Genomic DNA, 21,696 nt, shown 5'->3' on the forward strand with positions numbered 1-21,696 from the left:
TCTACATTTTTGATTATATAGCAGTCATCACTATGGCAATTAAAATGGCTACACCAGTTGTGAATGTTATGAAGAGAAAACGGATTGCTCAGCTCTTTGACCCACCCAACACCCTTTACCCGAATGACAAAGAATATGAAGCTCAAAAATTGCTGTGACGTCAATTCACGCATCTGTGTTTTATAGCACGGCTCATGCAGATGCTGCAAAACAGTACATTTGCACAGAGCTGGTGAATCTCATCGCAATTGCTGATGACTCACTGATCAAGTCATTGATGTAAAATGTCTCAGTCTGTGTCGATTACTACTGCCACACCGACAGCTCACTGCTGCTACTCCCTGTTTATTATCTGTACATAGTCACTTTACAAATTAACTTGACTAACCTGTACCTCCGCATATTGATTCGGTACCGGTAGCCCCTGTATATAGCCTTGTTATTATGTAATCTTTTTTTGTTACTTTTTGATTTGTTTTTTTTACTTTAGTTTATTTAGTAAACATATTCTTAACTCTATTTCTTGAACTGCATTGTTGGTTAAGGGCTTGTAAGTAAGCAGTTCACGGTAAGGTCTACACCTTTTGTATTCAGCGCATGTGACAATTTGATTTGATTTATTGTTGAATACAACCTTTCTTCCTTTCTCTTTGTGCCACCCTTTATCTTTGTCTTCCCTCACTCTTCATCTCCCTCTCTTCGCTCTGTCTTTGAAAGTTCAGGTCTTGTTGAAACAGGAAACTGAGTGTCAGAGTAAGAGGTGAATATAAACCCCCCTCCTCTCACATCTCTCCACTCAGATGTACTACAGAGGACTCTGCTGTGCTACACCTACAGAGCCTCCATCTATCACCACTGGCTCCTTTCCCCCATTGGAACATCACAGAGGAGGAGAACACTCATTCTCCATTGGTGTCTAAAGGACTCTCACACAGATTCTCAAATACGCACACGTCATACTCACATTACACATGTGAATGTTACCAGCAGTGTGAAACACCCAGACCCACTGGACTCGACCTCTGGGCCTCACTGGGTTATACCTCTATCCCTGCGGTACTCTACAGCTCTGACATCAACTCATTCCACAGCATCAGAGTGCTGCTGATCGTCACCAGAGCCACAACAGGGCAATGCTGTGAGTACTAACTCTTTTTGAAGCTGTCAAGTCTAATTGATCTCACTGTATTTAATGTACATGTAAAAAGTTGTTGTTTTATTCGACCCTGATTTAACTCATTAAAAGCATGTTTTTTTTGCTTTAACAGAAAGAGGACAAGGTCACATAAATATATAGGACAAACTGATCTTATATGAAGACTTTATAAATACGTTTTTTTATTTTTTTATTGTCCAGCCAGATCTATGCCCCTGCTGTGTTTCCTGACTCCTGGTTGGCAGACTGCTATGGTTGATAATGGTCATCTGTTCTGTATGTTATAATGGAACATTAGATGATTCCTTGTAGCTCAGTTGGTAGAGCATGGTGCTTGCAACACAAGGATAGTGGGTTTGATTCCCGGACCACACATACGTAAAATGTATCCACTCAATGATTGTACTACATGAAATGTTCAACTTGGGCAATAACACACTGGTACTGAGTAACGGCACCTCACATTTTCTAATGCTTGAGTACTGACGCTTCTTATAGAATATTGGCTTAGAAAAATGGCAGATTTCCTGCACCCAAAATGAGTACTGTTACCTTTTTTTACCTTTGACACTTGAACTAGTTTGCACGTTAGTGCATTCGTGTTTACATCAGTTAGAGAGTGACACACAAAAGACTGCCTGTTCTATCATTATGTATTCAGATGAAAGCCCCTTATTTTCCTTGCCAACCAGCACTCTCGACACTCCAGCAGCCCATGTGTAAAAACAAGAATTTGGTTGGAAACTAAAGGGTGTTCAGAAGAAGTGTGGTTTTCAACTTCCTCCCTCCCTTTGTTCAAGTTATCGCTGATCCAGCTTTCTGACAATAAATGGAGAAAGAAATGACATACAGGGCTATTTGAAATGCCCTTAATAGTGTTTGTTTTGATATATGTTATCTGGCATAAGTTACAATGAATTGTGATTGATGCAACAGTACATCAAGAAGACATGACGCCCACCCAGATGTACCTCAGTAACCAAATGGGCTACTAATCCATACCTGTGATTCCCTCCAGCCCCCAGAGTTCTCTGGTATCCCTTCCATAAGAGCTCCACATCGCCATGGGCAGTGGGCCCAGTAAAGAGCATCAGGGATCCAGCACTCATGCAGCCTTGCTGGGCCAGGAAGAACTCGCTGAGCCGGTCATACTGGGTAAGACCTGGGCTCTATGTCAGATTGAGCACAGGAAAGGATAAGGCTCTGGGCAACAAGCCAGTACTAGCATATCTCAGATGGGCAGTGTCCCCAAGGGTCAATGGCTCTGGGTTTGTCTGGACTGAAACCTATAGGCCAGGGAATTGAAAATGTGCACAACAGCTAGGTCCATTTTAAAGGACAATCACCGGATGGCCTGCATCTGATGTACATTTATAGATCAAAACAATGTGACCAATATAATGATGAAAAAATGTAGTTAGTGTTTCTGTACATACATGGTGTGGTGATTAGCCCCTACATTAAATGTCACCGTAGTTGGTGTGCAGAAAAGAGAGAAAAAAAAAACCTACTGGCCTGGTCTTCTGTTAAACCACAAGAGGTGTGAAAAGAAAAAAGCAAGAAGCGAAAGACCTATATTTAGAAGTGGTGTGACCAGGGACCAGGTGACACACTCTGGACTCTGGGGTAGACGTAACATAGTACATGTAAATCTATGACACTCCAATTTGTATGATATGTTACATTTTGTATGGTATGAATTAATTTGTGGAAGTCCATCATCCATTTCATATGGTATGTTATGAATTACCATTCATATAATATGTTACATATTGCAATTCGTACAATATGTTATGAATTGTCTATGAGACCAGGCTGGGTGACAAAGAAGTCCTACTTTTTGAGCTGTCACTCAAGATGTTAGTTTATCACAGTAATAATTTGTAATCATTTATTTGTTGTAACTTGGAAAGGTCTAACCATGAATACTCAAGTGTGAATTGAAAGCATAAATGTACATGGTTTGAGGTTCTTATAGTAGAGTCAGAGTGACAGTCATTTTCCTTGTCTCTGTATTGTCCATAGAGAGCAGCAGGTATGTGGTAGTGGCCCTGTATAACTATCCCACTGGACATCCAGCAAACAGCAGTATCCGTGCGGGAGAGAGAATCAATGTGCTTTCAGAGTAAGAAACCATATTTAACCATATTTATGGTTATTACAACTGTACTGTGCTTTTTCTATAAAACCTATGTATCGCTTTTATGTGTTTCTGTGAATGTGCATGTCTATGTAGCGAGGGGGAATGGTGGAAAGTGAGATCCTCTGCCACAGGCAATGAGAGCTACATCCCCAGCAGCTACACAGCCAGGGTGTACCACAGGTGAGTCTGCTGATCCATCTGACTATTCTCCTTTGGAGCTCTATTTACACGGATCTGTCTTTCTATTTCTAACTCTTTCTCTATTCTCTTTCCCTAGGTGTCAGTATGAGGGTCTCAGCAGAAAGAAGGCTGAGGAGCTCCTGTTGCTGCCCAACAACCAGACTGGCTCTTTTCTGGTCCGGGAAAGTCAGACCCGCCCTGGTGAGTTTAGTTCACAATCAAATGCTAACAAGAACAGGGAAAGCAGCTTAAAGTTGTAATTGATAAACCCGAAGGGATACAACTGAAGTATGGTGTACACGATCCAATCTAGGTGCCCACTCCCTGTCAGTGCGTAAGACCAGTGACCAGGACCGTTGCTCAGTCAAACACTACCGGATCCAACAACTGGAGAACGGCTGGCACTTCATCTCCCCCTGCCTCACCTTCCCCACCCTCACAGCCCTAGTGGACCACTACTCAGGTCAGTAGAGGTGGTTCAAGCGTATACAGCAGTTTAGAACATGTTGAATGCTGTAGATACAACTTTTCAAACCCTTTTGTGTCCAACCCACACATTTGAACCTCTGTACAAGGAGTGGTGGAAAAGGCACCCAATGTTTCATACTTGAGTAAAAGTAAAGATAGCTTAATAGAAAATGACTCAAGTAAAAGTCACCCAGTAAAATGCTATTTGAATAAAAGTCTGAAAGTATTTGGTTTTAAATAAGTACTTAAGTATCCATAGTAAATGGGCTCCCAAGTGGAGCAGCGGTCTAAGGCACTGCATCGCAGGTGTCACTACAGTCCCTGGTTCAAATCCAGGCTGTAACACACATCTAGCCGTGATTGGGAATCCCATAGGGCGGCGCACAATTGGCCCAGTGTCGTCCTGGTTTGGCCAGGGTAGGCAGTCATTGTAAATAAGAATTTGTTCTTAACTGACTTGCCTAGTTAAATAAAGGTTAAACAAAATGCAATTGATCAAATATACTTAAGTATTAAAAGTATAAATAATTTCAAATTCCTTATATTAAACAAACCAATATTTTATTTACAGATAGCCAGGGGCACACTCCAACACTCAGACATAATTTATAAACAAAGCATGTGTGTTTAGTGAGTCCGCCAAATCAGAGGCAGTAGGGGTGACCAGGGATGTTCTCTTGATAAGTGTGGGAATTGGACCATTTTCCTGTCCTGCTAAGCATTCAAAATGTAACAAGTACTTTTGGATGTCAGGGAAAATGTATGGAGTAAAAAGTACATTATTTTCTTTGGGAATGTAGTGAAGTAAAAGTAGTCAGAAATGTAAAGTACAGATACCCCAAAAAACGACTTAAGTCTTTTTTTTTTTTTGGAGGGTTACTTTTTCTCCCCGATTTTGTGGTATCCAATTGGTAGTTACAGTCTTGTCTCATCTCTGAAACTCCCATATGGAGTCGGGAGAGGCGAAGGTCGAGAGACGTGCGTCCCCCGAAACACAACCCAACCAAGCCGCAGTGCTTCTTGACATAATGCCCACACAATGCCCAACCAGGAAGCCAGCCGCACCAATGTATCGGCGGAAACAACGTGCACCTGGCGACCGTGTCAGCGTGTACTGCACCCAGCCCGCCACAGGAGTCGCTAGTGTAAATTGGGACTAGGGCATCTCTGCCGTCCTAACCCAGACGACGCTGGGCCAATTGTGCGCCGCCCCATGGGTCTCCCGGTCGCGGCCGACTGCAACAGAGCCTGGACTCGAACCCAGAATCTCTAGTGGCGCATAGCGCCACTCGGGAGGCCCGACTTAAGTATTTTGACTTAAGTACTTCACACCACTGTGCACAGGTAGCAGTGGATTGAAAGCTGGGGGCATCTTCAGTCATTGTACTGTAGTATTCATGTGAAACCTGAGTTGCAACAGACTGATTTATGTTTCCTTCCAGAGGTCACTGATGGGCTGTGCTGTCTGTTGGGGGAGCCTTGCTTCATCCAGGGGTCCAACAGCATTCCTGTGGCTACTGGCCCAATACCCTTGGCCGTCAGGAAGTCCACCCTCAACTGGAAAGATGCGGACAGGTGAGGTCATGTACTGTTGTCGTAATAAGATGCCAGTCTCTGTGTATGCATGTCTGCCAATAAATCTATTATTTATCAGCATTTCCTCACTAATGGGTTTTCTCTCTATCTGTCTGCAGCTCCATGATTTTTGGCAAGGTCAATGAGGATTCCCTGGTGAGCGAGGGCCTGAGAGAGGCCATCAGTTCCTACCTCTTCATGACAGGGGACTGCAGCCAGAAATGGGACAGCTGAGACTGGAGCTGTCCTCAGAGAGACAAATAGTGAGATACACAGACTAAAACGGGGAGTAAAACAGAGCAAGGAGCTTACCTATTGGGGCAGAGGGTACCTGAGGACCATATCACGTGGCCATGAACCTAGTGGATCTTGAACATTGTTGAGGGAACTGGGATTCACAACTCAACCACTGTAGACAACCATTGTTCTCAAAGCTATGGTTGTCAAGTGCTCACATTGCCAAGCAGACGAGACCCATATTTGCTTGGATTCATGATCAGAAGACATTTTTAGATCCTGGAGGCAGACTAAAAAATACTTTACAGAAATAAGGGAGTATCTGTGCCCATAGGAACACAGTGTTCTAAAGAGATCATGCATTCAAACTAATTACAGGTTGCAACATGGAAAAAGTGTCCGGAATGAGATGATGATCCTCACTGTGTCAGATTGTGTACATGATCTCTAATGTTAAACTAGAACAGTAGGTCTAAAGACAGTGACAAGATATGTTACCATTTATTATGGTTTTTGAAAAGCTGCTAACTTCATAACGAAATGTTCCATTCAGCCTTACTCGTGATTCTAAGTAACCACAGCTGATTGCAATGTTCCTTACAGAAAGTAGTGTGATGGTAGGTATACAGCCCTATATATGAAAGGCATAACCACCTGCATGTTTCAAATAGATCCCCTATCATCAGTAAACAGACTATTTGGTTGGTTTTGTTGAGCTACCTTGAAAAAAAGGAAATGTTTGTTGTATGGGTTTCCTGTCCTGAACAGAAACACCTTTTAGCTGTTGCTTGTTCTCCACCGCACCGCAGTATAACTTTGACACAGGATATGGTCAAGGTGCAGTGGAAAAAAATATAGTGCGGCAGAGACAGCAGAAAGTTATGATTTGTGCTGAATAACATCTCAAAGTTATGTGTAATATTTAAGCAATAAGGCAAGAGGGTTTGTGGTATATGGCCAATATACCACGGCTAAGGGCTGTTATTATGCAAGACGCAACACGTAAACGTATTTAGAAAAGTACAAATAAATGTTTCATTCCATATGGTGTACTGTCTCATACCACAGCTTTCAGCCAATCAGCAATCAGGGCTCGAACCACCCAGTTTTTAATATGGTATAAAACACTTAAATGTTCTTATGTGGTTTCATCAACTGAAACAATAGACTGTATACATTATGTGCTCAATATTGAGCTTTGTGATCAATACAAATTGTGGAAATGTTTTCTTTACTATCCTACATTTAAAAAATAATTTTAAAAATGTTGAAACATTTTTCTATGTATATTTTTTTCTTCAAATCAGAGAAGTTTAAACAAATAACCAAATGCAATTTAAAGAAGATTGAGTGGAAATTGCAGTATCATACTGTAGCTTGTGTAACATCGCTGCCTGCTGGAGGAAATGTGTAGGTCGTCAGGTTGCGGAAGACTTCAGCACCCACGACGCACGCGTCATGTCTATTCAATTTACTTCCTGTTAGCGATCCCTAGTGTGTGGTGGTGTTGCATTTGATAATTTAATCAGTGTTTTTAGCTGTTATCCTAGCTATACCTCGTTTATTCATGCTTAGGTTGCTGTGCACTACTATTTTGTGCGTAATTCACGTTTTTACATTGATCAGCAATGCGAAAGGACAAGAGTTTACAGAGCTGGAGATGGCACACTACAGGTACAGTAATGACAATCTAGTGACGTTAGGCTTTTATCACACGTCTGTTAGCTAACGTTATGTTGTAACTCTCAAACTAGGCGATATTATGCCTTCTCCCTACAGTTTTCAGCCATTGGCTAAGCCCAAGACTATCTCATGTGAACTACAATCTCGATGCTGTGTTTAAGGTTTCGTCGGATTTCGAAACATTATCCTTCAAATAAAAAATATTCGACTGCTTCCATCCGACGAAACTACACTTCCCGAGTTACGTTTACACACTGATGTTCGGCGCACTCGATATAGCTAATCAGCACAGGTGGTCGCTTCTTGTTTTACGTCTGTTTTTATAAACAAGTGCTGTAACGTGGAGATATGACCGTGTGAGAACACTAACCATATCAAGGGTGTGTATCAATGTCACTTTTTTTGAAGGATTTCTTGCTGATAAGGTCCTAAATCCGTACCGCAAGTGACGCGTGTTCATGTCCAGATTGAGCATCTGGTCTCTTAACAAACCCCCCTGTACAGAAGATGCCTTTTAAAACACAAATCAAACGAAGTGTTTTATGCACATGCTGACATTACAATGCAAGGCAGTGAATGAGAGAAAACACGGGCTGCTAGCGTCAATGGCATCATGCGCTTGAATTTAAACTGAACGAAAATATGAAAGTAACATACAACAATTAAAAACATATTTTACCAAGTTAAAGTTCATATAAGGAAATCAGTCACAATGAAATAAATTCATCATGCCCTAAACTATGGATTTCACATGACTGGGAATAGAGATATGAATCGGTTGATCGCAGATACCTTAAAGAAAGGGCATGTGCTTGGATCAGAAAACCAGTCACTATCTGCTTCAGCGCAACACATTTCCGTTGCATAGAGTTGATCAGGCTGTTGATTGTGGCCTGTGGTATGTTGTCCCACCATTCCTCTTCAATTGCTGTGTGAAGTTTACGAAAAATGACGGGAACTGGAACACACTGTCGTACACTTCGTCCAGAGCATCCCAAACATGTTCAATGGGTGACATGTCTGGTGAGTATGCAGGCCATGGAAGAACTGGGACATTTTCAGCTTCCAGGAATTGTGTACAGATCCTGACACCCTAGACCCACTCCAATTTTCTTACCGCCCAAATAGGTCCACAGACGATGCAATCTCAACCACACTGCCCTAACCCATCTGGACAAGAGGAATACCTATGCGAGAATGCTGTTCATCGACTACAGCTCAGCATTTAACACCATAGTACCCTCCAAACTCGTTATCAAGCTCGAGACCCTGGGTCTCGACCCCGCCCTGTGCAACTGGGTACTGGACTTCCTGACGGGCCGCCCCCAGGTGGTGAGGGTAGGTAACAACATCTCCACCCCGCTGATCCTCAACACTGGGGCCCCACAAGGGTGCGTTCTGAGCCCTCTCCTGTACTCCCTGTTCACCCACGACTGCGTGGCCACGCATGCCTCCAACTCAATCATCAAGTTTGCGGACGACACAACAGTGGTAGGCTTGATTACCAACAACGACGAGACGGCCTACAGGGAGGAGGTGAGGGCCCTCGGAGTGTGGTGTCAGGAAAATAACCTCACACTCAACGTCAACAAAACTAAGGAGATGATTGTGGACTTCAGGAAACAGCAGAAGGAACACCCCCCTATCCACATCGATGGAACAGTAGTGGAGAGGGTAGTAAGTTTTAAGTTCCTCGGCGTACACATCACAGACAAACTGAATTGGTCCACCCACACAGACAGCATCGTGAAGAAGGCGCAGCAGCGCCTCGTCAACCTCAGGAGGCTGAAGAAATTCGGCTTGTCACCAAAAGCACTCACAAACTTCTACAGATGCACAATCGAGAGCATCCTGTCGGGCTGTGTCACCGCCTGGTACGGCAACTGTTCTGCCCACAACCGTAAGGCTCTCCAGAGGGTAGTGAGGTCTGCACAACGCTTCACCAGGGGCAAACTACCTGCCCTCCAGGACACCTACACCACCCGATGTCACAGGAAGGCCATAAAGATCATCAAGGACATGAACCACCCGAGCCACTGCCTGTTCACCCCGCTATCATCCAGAAGGCGAGGTCAGTACAGGTGCATCAAAGCTGGGACCGAGAGACTGAAAAACAGCTTCTATCTCAAGGCCATCAGACTGTTAAACAGCCACCACTAACATTGAGTGGCTGCTGCCAACACACTGACTCAACTCCAGCCACTTTAATAATGGGAATTGATGTAAAATATATCACTAGCCACTTTAAACAATGCTACATAATATCATGTTTACATACCCTACATTATTTATCTCATATGTATACGTATATACTGTACTCGATACCATCTACTGCATCTTGCCTATGCCGCTCTGTACCATCACTCATTCATATATCTTTATGTACATATTCTTTATCCCTTTACACTTGTGTGTATAAGGTAGTAGTTTTGGAATTGTTAGCTAGATTACTCGTTGCTTATTACTGCATTGTCGGAACTAGAAGCACAAGCTTCTAGTTCGCTACACTCGCATTAACATCTGCTAACCATGTGTATGTGACAAATAAAATTTGATTTGATTTGTGACATGGCGCAATGCATTATCATACTGAAACATGAGGTGAAGGTGGCGGATGAATGGCTTGACAATGGGCCTCAGGATCTCATCACGGTATCTCTGTGCATTCAAATTGCCATCAATAAATTTTCTGATCCACGCTCCTAACCTTTTTTTAAGGTAGTCTATGACCAACCGATGGTTATCTGTATTCCCAGTCGTGTGAAATCTATAGATTAGGGCCTAATTAATTTATTTCAATTGGCTGATTTCCTTATTAACTGTAAGTAAATATTTTAAAATGTTGCATGTTGAATTTCTATTTTGTGTTCAGTGTAATTCCAGCGTGTACGTGCTCGTTCACGCATGTAAAAAAAATAATAATAATCAGCTTTTCATTAGATTTGGGCTTTAGTCCAGTAAATTGTGTAATGGAACCAAATCGTGATCAAGGGCTAGGATTAGTCATGGGGTTCCGCTTGATCGGCTCTTTTAACACCTTATCTACTCGGGTTTGTTCTTTCCTGACAGGGAGAAAATCAAGTCCATGTTTTATCATGCATACAACAGCTACTTGGATCATGCTTATCCATATGACGAACTGCGGCCCCTGACCTGTGATGGCCAGGATACATGGGGCAGGTATGACTGTTGCCTCTGCAGTTGTTTGACAATAAACCAATGTTGTAATTTCCTGTGAATGACACAGCCAAGATACCTGGACAATCAATAGCCCAAACCACCTGGAACCTCAGTGTTTTCCACTAGCACCGGCTGTCCTATACACTCATTTTCAGCCGGGGGACTTTTTCCACTTAAATAAACTAGGCTACTTTTCAATTCGCAAGTCTGAAAAAAAAAGTCAGCCGGGCCCACTCCCGCTAGAATGAACTATATCAAATATTTTGGATATACTGACACGATACATGTCTCTCTGCCCTACCAATGGGAGTTGTCCACAAAGCGGCACAGCTAGCTCCCTCCTATCCTTTCTTTGGATTGTTGGATACATCTCATTATTGTAATCCTTTTTTGAATATTCTTTGAGGGTTGTTGATGTCAACCGCCTGTATTCAATGGATAGAGATGCTGTGCTACTAGCCTCAAACCATGAATAAGCATAGCCATCTCGAGATATCGTAGTTGTCGTGTTTTTTCTCAAAGTTTCCGGGATGTCACGTGTCCTACTTATATCAGTACACTCGTAACAACTTAAGCTTCTATTTTATTAAATAAACCTCAGGTAGCAAATAAGCCATACATTTTTTGGTTGACCAAATTCAACACTCTCGTTGACCTCTACACAAAAACTCCTTGCTTTGTGTGCGACACAACGGGAAAAACGCAACCTGATGGAGTGAGACAGATTTTCCGCCGAGTTGGGCCTCTCTCTTCCTTGTCCTCTCTGCGACGCCATGGACACACTATGTAGTTGTATGATTTATGCATCTCCTAGTGATCTATTGATTGGACAGGCACCTGTCTGCACAAAGTGAGCGATGACAGGGAAACCCTGCTGGTTTGACAGTCTGCTGTCTGTCCTGCCTCCCGGTACCTGGGTGTGTTTGTGCACATTAATTTATTGTATTTTGTGTGTTTCATATGCAGCTACGAAGTGCTGGCGTATAGGCTTACTGTGATTTGATTGACTAACAGCAAGCTTGACTAGTTTATAAATGCTGTCGAACTGACTGATAGACTTTAATCAATCTCATACATCCTTGCCATTCATAAATCATACAACTACATAGTATGTCCATGGCATCGCATCGGGACAAATAAAATAAAGATCTTGTTTGTATTTTCGATATGAAGTCCATCAGGCCCTGCCAGACAGTGACTTTAAAGTAAGTGACTCGTCAGTAGCTGTTGATTTGGCTCCCTAGTTTGCATACTTGTAGTTTTTTGGGGGCAACTATCTGCAGATACAGTATATTCACACCCCTTGACTTTTTCCAAAATGTGTTACATCCTTAATTTAAAATCGATTTAAATGTAGATTTTTTTTGTCACTGGCCTACACACAATACCCCATAATGTCAAAGTGGAATAATGTTTTTAGAAATGTTACAAATTAATACAAAATTAAAAGTTGGAACGTCTTGAGTCAAGTATTCAACCCCTTTGTTAAGGCAAGCCTAAATAAGTTCAGGAGTAAAAATGTGCTTAACAAGTCACATAAGTTGCATGGACTCACTCTGTGTGCAATAATAGATTTTAACATGATTTTCTAATGACTTCCTCATCTCTGTACCCCAGATATACAATTATCTGTAAGGTCTCTCAGTCGAGCAGTGAATTTCAAACACAGGTTCAACCATAAAGACCAGGGAGGTTTTCCAATGTCTTGCAAAGAAGTGCACCTGTTGGTAGATGGGTAAAAATAAAAACTGAGGATGGACCAACATTGTAGTTAGTCCACAATATTTAACCTAGTTGACATGGTGAAAAGGAAGCCTGTACAGAATAAAAAATATTCCAACACATGCATCCTGTTTGCAACAAGGCACTAAAGTAATACTGCAAAAAATGTGACAAAGCAATTCAATTTTTGTCCTGAATACAAAGTACCACTCTCCATATTTTCAAGCATAGTGGTGGCTGCATCATGTTGTGGGTATGCTTGTAATCGTTAAGGACGGGGGAGTTTTTCAGGAGAAAACATAAACGTAATGGAGCTAAATACAGGCAAAATGCTAGAGGAAAACCTGTCTGTCTGCTTTTCACCAGACACGAAGAGATTAATTCACCTTTCAGCAGGACAATAACTTAAAACACAAGGCCAAATCAACACTGGAGTTGCTAAGCAAGAGAACAATTTACCTAGAGTATCCGAGTTAGAGCTTTGACTTATATCTACTTGGAAATATATGGCAAGAGCTTGAAGAATTTTGAAAAGAATAATTGGCAAATGTTGTACAATCCAGATGTGGAAAGCTTTTAGACTTACCCACAATGACTCACAGCTGTAATCCTGCCAAAGGTGCTTGCTTCTACAAAGTATTGAGTCGGGTATGATACTTTAAATATTTCTGTATTTCATTTTCAATGCATTTGCAAAAAGTAAACAACAAAAAAGTTACAGCCTTGTTCTAAAATGTATTCAATTGTTTGTTTTTTCCCACTCAGTCTACACACAATACCCCATAATGACAAAGCAAAAACAGGTTTTTAGAAATATTTGAACATTTCCTCCAGACGTGACGCTTGGCATTCTGGCTAAAGAGTTCAATCTTGGTTTCATCAGACCCAGAGAATCTTGTTTCTCAATGGTCTGAGAGTCCTTTAGGAGCCTTTTTGAAGAAACTCCACAGAGGAACTCTTGAGCTCTGTCAGTCACTATCGGGGTCTTGATCACCTCCATGAACAAAGCCCTTCTCCCCCGATTGCTCAGTTTGGCTGGGCGGCCAGCTCTAGAAAGAGTTTTGGTTGTTCCAAGCTTCTTCCATTTAAGAATAATGGAGTCCACTGTATTCTTGGGAACCTTCAATGCTGCAGAAATGTTTTTGGTACACTTCCACAGATCTGTGGCTTGACACAATCCTGTCTCGGAGCTCAATGAACAATTCCTTCAACCTCATGGCTTGGTTTCTGCTCTGACATGCACTGTCAACTGTGGGACCTTTTATATAGATAGGTGTGTGCCTTTCCAAATCTTGTCCAATCAAACAAACAAAACAAAAACAGATTGACTCCAATTAAGTAGAAACATCAAGATGATCAATGGAAACAGGATGCACCTGAGCTCAAGTTCGAGTCTCCAAGTAAAGGGTCTGAATACTTGTGTAAATAATTGGCAAACATTTCTAAACCTGTTTTCGCTTTGTCTTTATTGGGTATTATGTGTAGATTGAGGATATTTCATTTAATCCATTTTAGAAATAAGGCTAATGTAACAGAATGTGGAAACGGGGAAGGGGGCTGAATACTTTCTGAATGCACAGTATATGGTATTTTCAAAGATATGGATATAGGTCTACTGATTTAATCAGTGTTGACAATAGTAAACTGCTGCTTTCTGTGTAGCAAAGGCCATGGTTAACACCTGCTTAATTCTTCAATCATACCTGTATTGCAAATAGCTGAGAAAATGCCTTTTAAAAAGGAAGCTTGAAGCCTGTGGAGTCAGCAGAAATCTGTGGGTCAGTAGTTAAACAAGTATTTTTTTGGAATAAATTACATGCTGCAATTCACAAACAATTGCAAAAACTTGTTGAAATTCTTTAACTAATTAAACTGTCATTCTATCTCTTCCCTTAACATGTATGGACCCAGAACTATTATTTTTATTTTAGAGACCATTTTTTTTCCTTTTGAAAAAGTGCCCATCACACAATTTGGTAGATAAAAAAAATAAAAAACGTTAAAAAAAATTTCAAGCTCCTTTGGGCTATTTACTAAATTGTTCTGTTTTAATACATAATTTGAATAGCATTCAATTGTGGCAATTCATATTTTGCAGTAAAACACTTCAGTCTCGATAAGACAGGTTAAAACGTCTTAGGGCTGCAATCCCGTTAACGGGATTGATATGACAACAGCCAATGAAAGTGCAGGGCGCCAAATTCAAAAAACAGAAATCTCATAATTAAAATTCCTCAAACATACATACATACATCTTATACTATTTTAAAGGTAATCTTGTTGTTAATACTACCAAAGTGTCCGATTTCAAATAGGCTTTACAGTGAAAGCACCACAAACTTTTGTGGATTGTTAGGTCACCGCCAAGTCACAGAAAAATTCTGCCATTTTTCCAGCCAAAGAGAGGAGTCACAAAAAGCACAAATAGAGATGAAAATGAATCACTAACCTTTGATGATCTTCATCAGATGACACTCATAGGACTTCATGTTACACAATACATATGTTTTGTTTGATAAAGTGAATATTTATATAAAAAAATCTCAGTATACATTGGCGCGTTATGTTCACTAGTTCGAAAAACATCCTCTGATATAGCAGAGAGCCACATTTTACAGAAATACTCATCATAAATGTCGATGAAAATACAATTGTTAGACATGGAAATATAGATACACTTCTCCTTAATGCAACCGCTGTGGCAGATTTAAAAAAAACTTTACGGAAAAAGCAAACCATGCAATAATCTGAGTACAGCTTTCAGACAACAAAGCAGCCAAAAAGATATCTGCCATATCAGGTAGTCAACAGAAGTCAGAAATAGCATTATAAATATTCACTTACCTTTGATCTTCATCAGATTGCACTCCCAGGAATCCCAGTTCCACATTAAATGTTTGATTTAGTTCGATAATGTCCATCATTTATGTCCAAAGAGCTACTTTTGTTGGCCCGTTTGGTAAACAAATCCAAAGTCATGCATTCCCTAGTTGCAGACGAAATGTCAAAAAGTTCCGTTACTGTCCGTAGTAACATGTCAAACGATGTATGGAATCAATCTTTAGGATGTTTTTAACATAAAACATCAATAATGTTCCAACCGGAGAATTCCTATGTCTGTAGAAAAGCAATGGAACGAGAGCTAACTCTCTCGTGACTGCGCCTCAGAGCCTGTGGCAATCTGCCAGACCCCTGGCTCAAACAGCCCTTATGAGCCCCCACTTCACAGTAGAATCCTCAAACAAGTTTCTAAAGACGATTGACATCTAGTGGACACCTTAGGAAGTGCAACAACCAATATCCCACTGTGTATTCAATAGGGGCTGGGTTGAAAATCGACCAACTGCAGATTTCCCATTTCCTGTTTGGATTTCTTCTCAGGTTTTTGCCTGCCATATGATTTCTGTTATACTCGCAGACATCATTCAAACAGTTTTAGAAACTTCAGTGTTTTCTATCCAATACTAATAATACTATGCACATATTAGCGACTGGGAATGAGGAGCAGGCTGTTTACTCTGGGCACCTTTCATCCAAGCTACTCAATACTGCCCCTGCAGCCATAAGAAGTTAAAGGTTTCATGTTGTCTTACTTAGAAAATAGTCTTGATCATATTGTCCTAGGCGATATCCCCAAAAAACAAACAATACACTGAATTCATACATTCAGTCTTTTAAATTGTGAATGCAATACCACAGCACACTTTTCCAATCTGAGATGTAAATTCAATAATTTCGCAGTGTATTGACTTGACTATGACGTTGCACCTCTCATTTCTTTTCAGTGTTTCACTGACTTTGATAGATGCCCTGGATACATTGCTGGTATGCACCTTCTTGTCATTATCTTATATTAAGTTTGTCATTCAACACCTGTGACAATGAGTTACTAAATGGTCTCCCAATCTTGTTGCCTCAATTTGCTTTTTTCAGATTCTGGGGAACCACACTGAGTTTCAGCGTGTGGCAACTCTGCTTCAGGACACTGTGGACTTTGACATCGACGTCAATGCATCTGTTTTTGAGACTAACATTCGAGGTGAGATTACAGGGAATAGGTTCAAATTTAAGCTATGAAAAAGTGTCAAACAATGCTCTTGTCTAGGAGATGTATGTAGGCTTTTAGCTGTGTTTGTTGGTTGTAACTGAGCTGGGTTTCTGTGCAGTGGTGGGTGGTCTTCTCTCGGCCCACCTGCTGTCTAAGCGTGCCGGGATGGAGGTGGAGCCTGGCTGGCCTTGTTCTGGACCCCTCCTCAGGATGGCTGAGGACGCAGCACGAAAACTCCTCCCTGGTGGGCCGTCTACATGATTTGATTTATTTTATTATTGCATCTTCCAGATGCCCAGGACACACATATGCACACTAACATATGGCCATATGGCTCTGACATTGCATTTGCCTGGCTCTGTATATGACCAGATTAGGCTCATATTTTATTTTTGTCTGCAGCGTTCCAGACGCCCACAGGGATGCCCTATGGCACGGTGAACCTGCTTAGAGGGGTGAACCCTACAGAGACCCCTGTCACCTGTACTGCTGGGGTGGGCACCTTCATCCTGGAGTTTTCAGCCCTTAGCCGGCTCACTGGGGACCCCGTATTTGAGGACGTGGCGCGCAAGGCCCTCCGGTCACTGTGGAAGACTCGCTCTGAGATAGGACTGGTGAGTCGGCAAAAGGAGCTGCCGATTTAGTCCTGTGACAATCTGTTTTATGCTGTCCTCTTGTGATTTGTGTAATATTCATACAGTAGATTTATTGAAACATTTAGATTGCTTGGTACACTTTGTCAGACCCAGTGACCTAGGAGCTGTTTATTTTTTCCAGGTGGGGAACCACATTGATGTGCTCTCCAAGAAATGGGTGGCCCAGGACGCAGGTATAGGGGCCGGTGTGGACTCGTACTTTGAGTACCTGGTGAAGGGCTCTATCATGCTACAAGATGAGGAACTGCTGTCAATGTTCTTAGGTATTACTAGTTTATCATCAGACCACTTGATCATGTGGTAGATGGATACATATTTTACATTGCAAGCACACTAGTAATAGATGTTTATATTTTTGGGCATCCACAGAGTATGACAAGGCAATTAAAAACTACACCAAGTTTGATGACTGGTACCTGTGGGTCCAGATGCACAAGGGAACGGTCTCTATGCCTGTTTTCCAATCACTGGAGGCCTTCTGGCCAGGGCTACAGGTAAACTACATTTCTCATTTTGCTTATCTACTGTATTCCCTCTTAACCAAGAAAATATAATTTGTTTGTGTGAATGTTTCAGAGTTTGATCGGTGAGCTGGACAGTGCATTGAGGACTTTCCATAACTACTACACAGTGTGGAGACAATTTGGAGGACTCCCGGAATTCTACAGTATTCCACAGGGGTACACTGTAGACAAGAGAGAAGGATACCCTTTACGGCCAGGTACCAGACAAAACCTGCTCACTTACAATAGTGCATAAGGGTCATACTGAATATTTCTTGGTATTTGTATTTTGCTCCTTTTCTTGTTTCAGAGCTGATAGAGAGTGCCATGTACCTGTACAAAGCCACTGGTGACCACACCTTTCTGCAGCTCGGTCGAGATGCTGTGGAGTCCATTGAGAAGATTACACGGGTCCCCTGTGGCTATGCCAGTGTGAGTGGTTCACGCTCCTCAAGACTCTGCTGGATAGCAAATACTTATTTATGACTAATCAGAATGTTCCGTACAGAAGTTGTTTGTGATTGAGAATTGTTTTGTTTTACTACCTCCTCCCTCAGGTGAAAGACATCAGAGATCACAAGCTGGACAACCGCATGGAGTCCTTCTTCCTGGCAGAAACCATCAAGTACCTCTACCTCCTGTTCGATCCAGATAACTTCCTTCACAACAGTGGCCTGGACTTTGAGCTGGGCACTGGCCCCAGTGAGGACTGTGTTTTGGGGGCAGGGGGTTACATCTTCAACACAGAGGCCCACCCGCTGGACCCTGCTGCCCTTCACTGCTGCAGCCGCAAGCAGGAGGAACGCAGAGAGCTGCAGGACATCCTCCTTAACCTATCAGAACCCCTTGCCAGTCCACAGGATACCCAATCACAGGAGACAGACAGTGAGACCGAGCCACCTGTTATGGATCCTTCAGAAAGTATAGCACTGAAGCCTGGGAGCAGGAGGAAAGCCCCTCTCCTCTCCTGCCCTATGCAGCCCTTCAGCGCACGGCTAGCTGTCATGGGTCAAGTCTTCACAGACGGCACATGACATGGACTTACAAATGTTTTCACTTTTTGAAGATTACACTTAAAGATGGAATCCATCTCGCCTCTGTCTGAACCACGGTCGTTTTTTGTTTTTGTCAACGAAGCAGAGATGGGGAGCAGATATTCTATGTATGATAGTAACAGGATATACAGAAAGTTTGAGCTACTATTTTCATTTTACCCATAGACCAGTCATTACACTAATGCTAGTTAGCATGGGCTCGCGAAACTACCTCTAACTTCCTTCTTACTGGACACAGAAACATAAAAATGGTATTGACGAGTTCATCGGAATCTGGGGAAGTGGATAAAGGGCATCATTGCCAAAATCCTGAAGTATCCAGCTTTTAACTGAACACTGAAAATTAAAGATTATTTACTGTGGTTTTCATTATACAAAATGCTTTCTGATTCATGGCATTGAGCTTGGTTTCTGAAATACATTGTAATATAGGCATGTGGTTAGGAAAGGTATGAATAAATAATAGTATGCATTAAACATTTTCATACTCAAGTGATGGAACCAAGGATGTATATAAACTCTTGATTACTGAGTGTATTCGGAAAGTACTTTTCCACATTTTGGTACAGTACAGCCTTATTCTAAAATTGATTAAATAATCCACACACAATGCCCCATAATGACAATACAAAAACAGGTTTTTAGACATTTTTGCAAATGTATAGAATAAATAAGAAAACAAAGCTTATTTATATAAATCAAATCAAATTTTATTTGGCATGTGCCGAATACAACAAGTGTAGACTTTACCGTGAAATGCTTACTTACAAGCCCTTACCCTACAGTGCAGTTCAAGGAGAGTTAAGAAAATATTTACCAAGTAGGCTAAAATAAAAAGTAATAATAAAAAGTAACACAATAACGAGACTATGTACAGGGGGCACCGGTACCGAGTCAGTGTGTTGAGGTAATTTGTACAAGTAGGTGAAGTGACTATGCATAGATAATAAACAGCGAGTAGCAGCAGTGTACAAAAAGAGTGGAGGTCCATGTAAATTGTCCGGTGGCAATTTGATTAATTTTTGAGCAGTCTTATGGCTTGGAGGTAGAAGCTGTTGAGGAGGCTTTTGGTCCTAGACTTGGCGCTCCGGTACCGCTTGCCGTGCGGTAGCAGAGAGAACAGTCTATAACTTGGATGACTGGAGTCTCGGACAATTTTATGGGCTTTCCTCTGACACCGCCTATTTTATAGGTCCTGGATGGCAGGAAGCTTGGCCCCAGTGATGCCGAGCAGTTGCCATACCAGGTAGTGATGCAACCGATCAGGATGCTCTCAATGGTGCAGCTGTAGAACCTTTTGAGGATCTGAGGACCCATGTCAAATCTTTTCAGTATCCTGAGGGGGAATAGGTTTTGTTGTGCCCTCTTCACGACTGTCTTGGTATGTTTGGACCATGATAGTTGGTGATGTGGATACCAAGGAACTTGAAACTCTCGACCCGCTCCACTACAGCCCCGTCAATGTTAATGGGGGACTGTTCGGCCCGCCTTTTCCTATAGTCCACGATCAGCTCCTTTGTCTTGCTCACATTGAGGGAGAGATTGTTTTCCTGGCACCACACTGCCAGTTCTCTGACCTCCTCCCTATAGGCCGTCCCATCGTTGTCGGTGATCAGGCCTACCACTGTTGTGTCGTCAGCAAACTTAATGATGGTGTTGGAGTCGTGCTTGGCCACACAGTCGTGAGTGAACAGGGAATACAGGAGGGGACACACTCCTGAGGGCCCTAGTGTTAACGATCAGTGTGGCAGACGTGTTTTTGCCTACTCTTGCCACCTGGGGGCGGCCCGTCAGGAAGTCCAGGGTCCAGTTGCAGAGTCATTATCTTAGTGATGAGCTTCGTGGGCACTATGATGTTGCACACTGAGCTGTAGTCAATGAACAGCATTCTCGCGTAAGTGTTCCTTTTGTCCAGGTGAGAAAGGGCAGTGTGGAGTGCGATTGAGTATTCATAAGTATTCAGACTCGAAATTGAGCTCAGGTGCATCCTGTTTCCATTGATCATCCTTGAGATGTTTCAACAACTTGATTGGAGTCCATCTGTGGTAAATTCTATTGATTGGACCTGATTTGGAAAGGCACACACCTGACTATATAAGGTCCCACAGTTGACAGTGCATGTCAGAGAAAACAGGATTGTGTTGTGGCACAGATCTGGGGAAGGGTACCAAAACATTTCTGCAGCATTGAAGGTCCCCAAAACACAATGGCCTTCATCATTCTTAAATGGGAGATATGTTTGGAACCACTAATACTTCCTAGAGCTGGCTGCCTGGCCAAACTGAGCAATCGGAGGAGAAGTGCCTTGGTCAGGGAGGTGACCAAGAATACGATGGTCACTCTGAAAGAACTCCTGAGTTCCTCTGTGGAGATGGGAGAACCTTCCAGAAGGACAACCATCTACGCAGGACTCCACCAATCAGGCCTTTATGGTAGAGTGGCCAGACAGATGCCACTCCTCAGTAAAAGGCACATGACAGCCCTCTTGGAGTTTGTAAAAAAGGCACCTATAGACTCTCAGACCATGTGAAACAAGATTCTCTGGTGTGATGAAGCCAAGGTTGAACTCCTCGGCCTAAATGCCAAGCGTTACATCACGTCTGGAGGAAACCTGGCACCATCCCTACAGTGATGCGCGGTGGCACCATCCCTACAGTGATGTGCGGTGGCACCATCCCTTCGGTGAAACGCGGTGGCACCATCCCTTCGGTGAAGCGTGGTGGCAGCATCATCCCGTGGGGCTGTTTTTCAGCAGCAGGGACTGGGAGACTAGTCAGGATCGAGGGAAAGATGAACAGAGCAAAGTACAGAGAGATCCTTGATGAAAACCTGCTCCAGAGTGCTCAGGACCTCAGACTGGGGCAGAGGTTTACCTTCCAACAGGACAATGACCCTACGCACACAGCCAAGACAATGCAGGAGTGGCTTTGGGACAAGTCTCTGAATGTCCTTGAGTGGCCCAGCCAGAGCCTGGAATTTAACCTGATCAAACATCTCTGGAGAGACCTGAAAATAGCTGTGCAGCGACACTCCCCATCTAACCTGACAGAGCTTGAGAGGATCTGCAAAGAAAAATGAGAGAAACTCCCC

The 21,696-nt window shown here is 42.5% G+C and overlaps 2 protein-coding genes across 2 annotated transcripts; both read left to right on the forward strand.

The window, feature by feature from the left end:
- The first annotated feature begins 794 nt into the window (after positions 1–794).
- On the forward strand, positions 795–6,894 carry LOC139417285 (src-like-adapter 2). The gene is made up of 8 exons (XM_071166545.1): positions 795–1,138; positions 2,175–2,311; positions 3,182–3,281; positions 3,393–3,479; positions 3,577–3,680; positions 3,793–3,942; positions 5,390–5,522; positions 5,642–6,894. The coding sequence occupies exons 2-8, from the start codon at positions 2,221–2,223 to the stop codon at positions 5,754–5,756; spliced, it is 780 nt and encodes a 259-aa protein (XP_071022646.1). The 5' UTR covers positions 795–1,138; positions 2,175–2,220; the 3' UTR covers positions 5,757–6,894.
- A 323-nt stretch (positions 6,895–7,217) lies between these two features.
- LOC139416511 (ER degradation enhancer, mannosidase alpha-like 2) lies at positions 7,218–19,098 on the forward strand. Its single transcript, XM_071165206.1, has 11 exons — positions 7,218–7,433; positions 10,512–10,622; positions 16,130–16,169; positions 16,278–16,383; positions 16,511–16,636; positions 16,795–17,006; positions 17,170–17,311; positions 17,418–17,542; positions 17,625–17,769; positions 17,862–17,983; positions 18,109–19,098. Exons 1-11 carry the CDS (start codon positions 7,327–7,329, stop codon positions 18,583–18,585), a joined length of 1,713 nt encoding a protein of 570 aa, XP_071021307.1. The 5' UTR covers positions 7,218–7,326; the 3' UTR covers positions 18,586–19,098.
- Positions 19,099–21,696: the final 2,598 nt, after the last annotated feature.

The sequence above is a fragment of the Oncorhynchus clarkii genome, chromosome 9, assembly GCF_045791955.1.
Source record: "Oncorhynchus clarkii lewisi isolate Uvic-CL-2024 chromosome 9, UVic_Ocla_1.0, whole genome shotgun sequence".
Lineage (NCBI taxonomy): Eukaryota > Metazoa > Chordata > Actinopteri > Salmoniformes > Salmonidae > Oncorhynchus > Oncorhynchus clarkii.

What these genes read in the sequence shown, in the direction of transcription:
- LOC139417285 (XM_071166545.1), top strand. Translation starts at nt 2,221, where the DNA reads ATGGGCAGTGGGCCCAGTAAAGAGCATCAGGGATCCAGCACTCATGCA. An exon ending in ACAGCCAGGGTGTACCACAG is followed by an intron (nt 3,480 to 3,576) that starts GTGAGTCTGCTG and finishes CTCTTTCCCTAG; the next exon opens with GTGTCAGTATGAGGGTCTCA. An exon ending in CCTAGTGGACCACTACTCAG is followed by an intron (nt 3,943 to 5,389) that starts GTCAGTAGAGGT and finishes GTTTCCTTCCAG; the next exon opens with AGGTCACTGATGGGCTGTGC.
- LOC139416511 (XM_071165206.1), top strand. Translation starts at nt 7,327, where the DNA reads ATGCTTAGGTTGCTGTGCACTACTATTTTGTGCGTAATTCACGTTTTT. An exon ending in GGCCAGGATACATGGGGCAG is followed by an intron (nt 10,623 to 16,129) that starts GTATGACTGTTG and finishes ATTTCTTTTCAG; the next exon opens with TGTTTCACTGACTTTGATAG. An exon ending in TTTTGAGACTAACATTCGAG is followed by an intron (nt 16,384 to 16,510) that starts GTGAGATTACAG and finishes GTTTCTGTGCAG; the next exon opens with TGGTGGGTGGTCTTCTCTCG.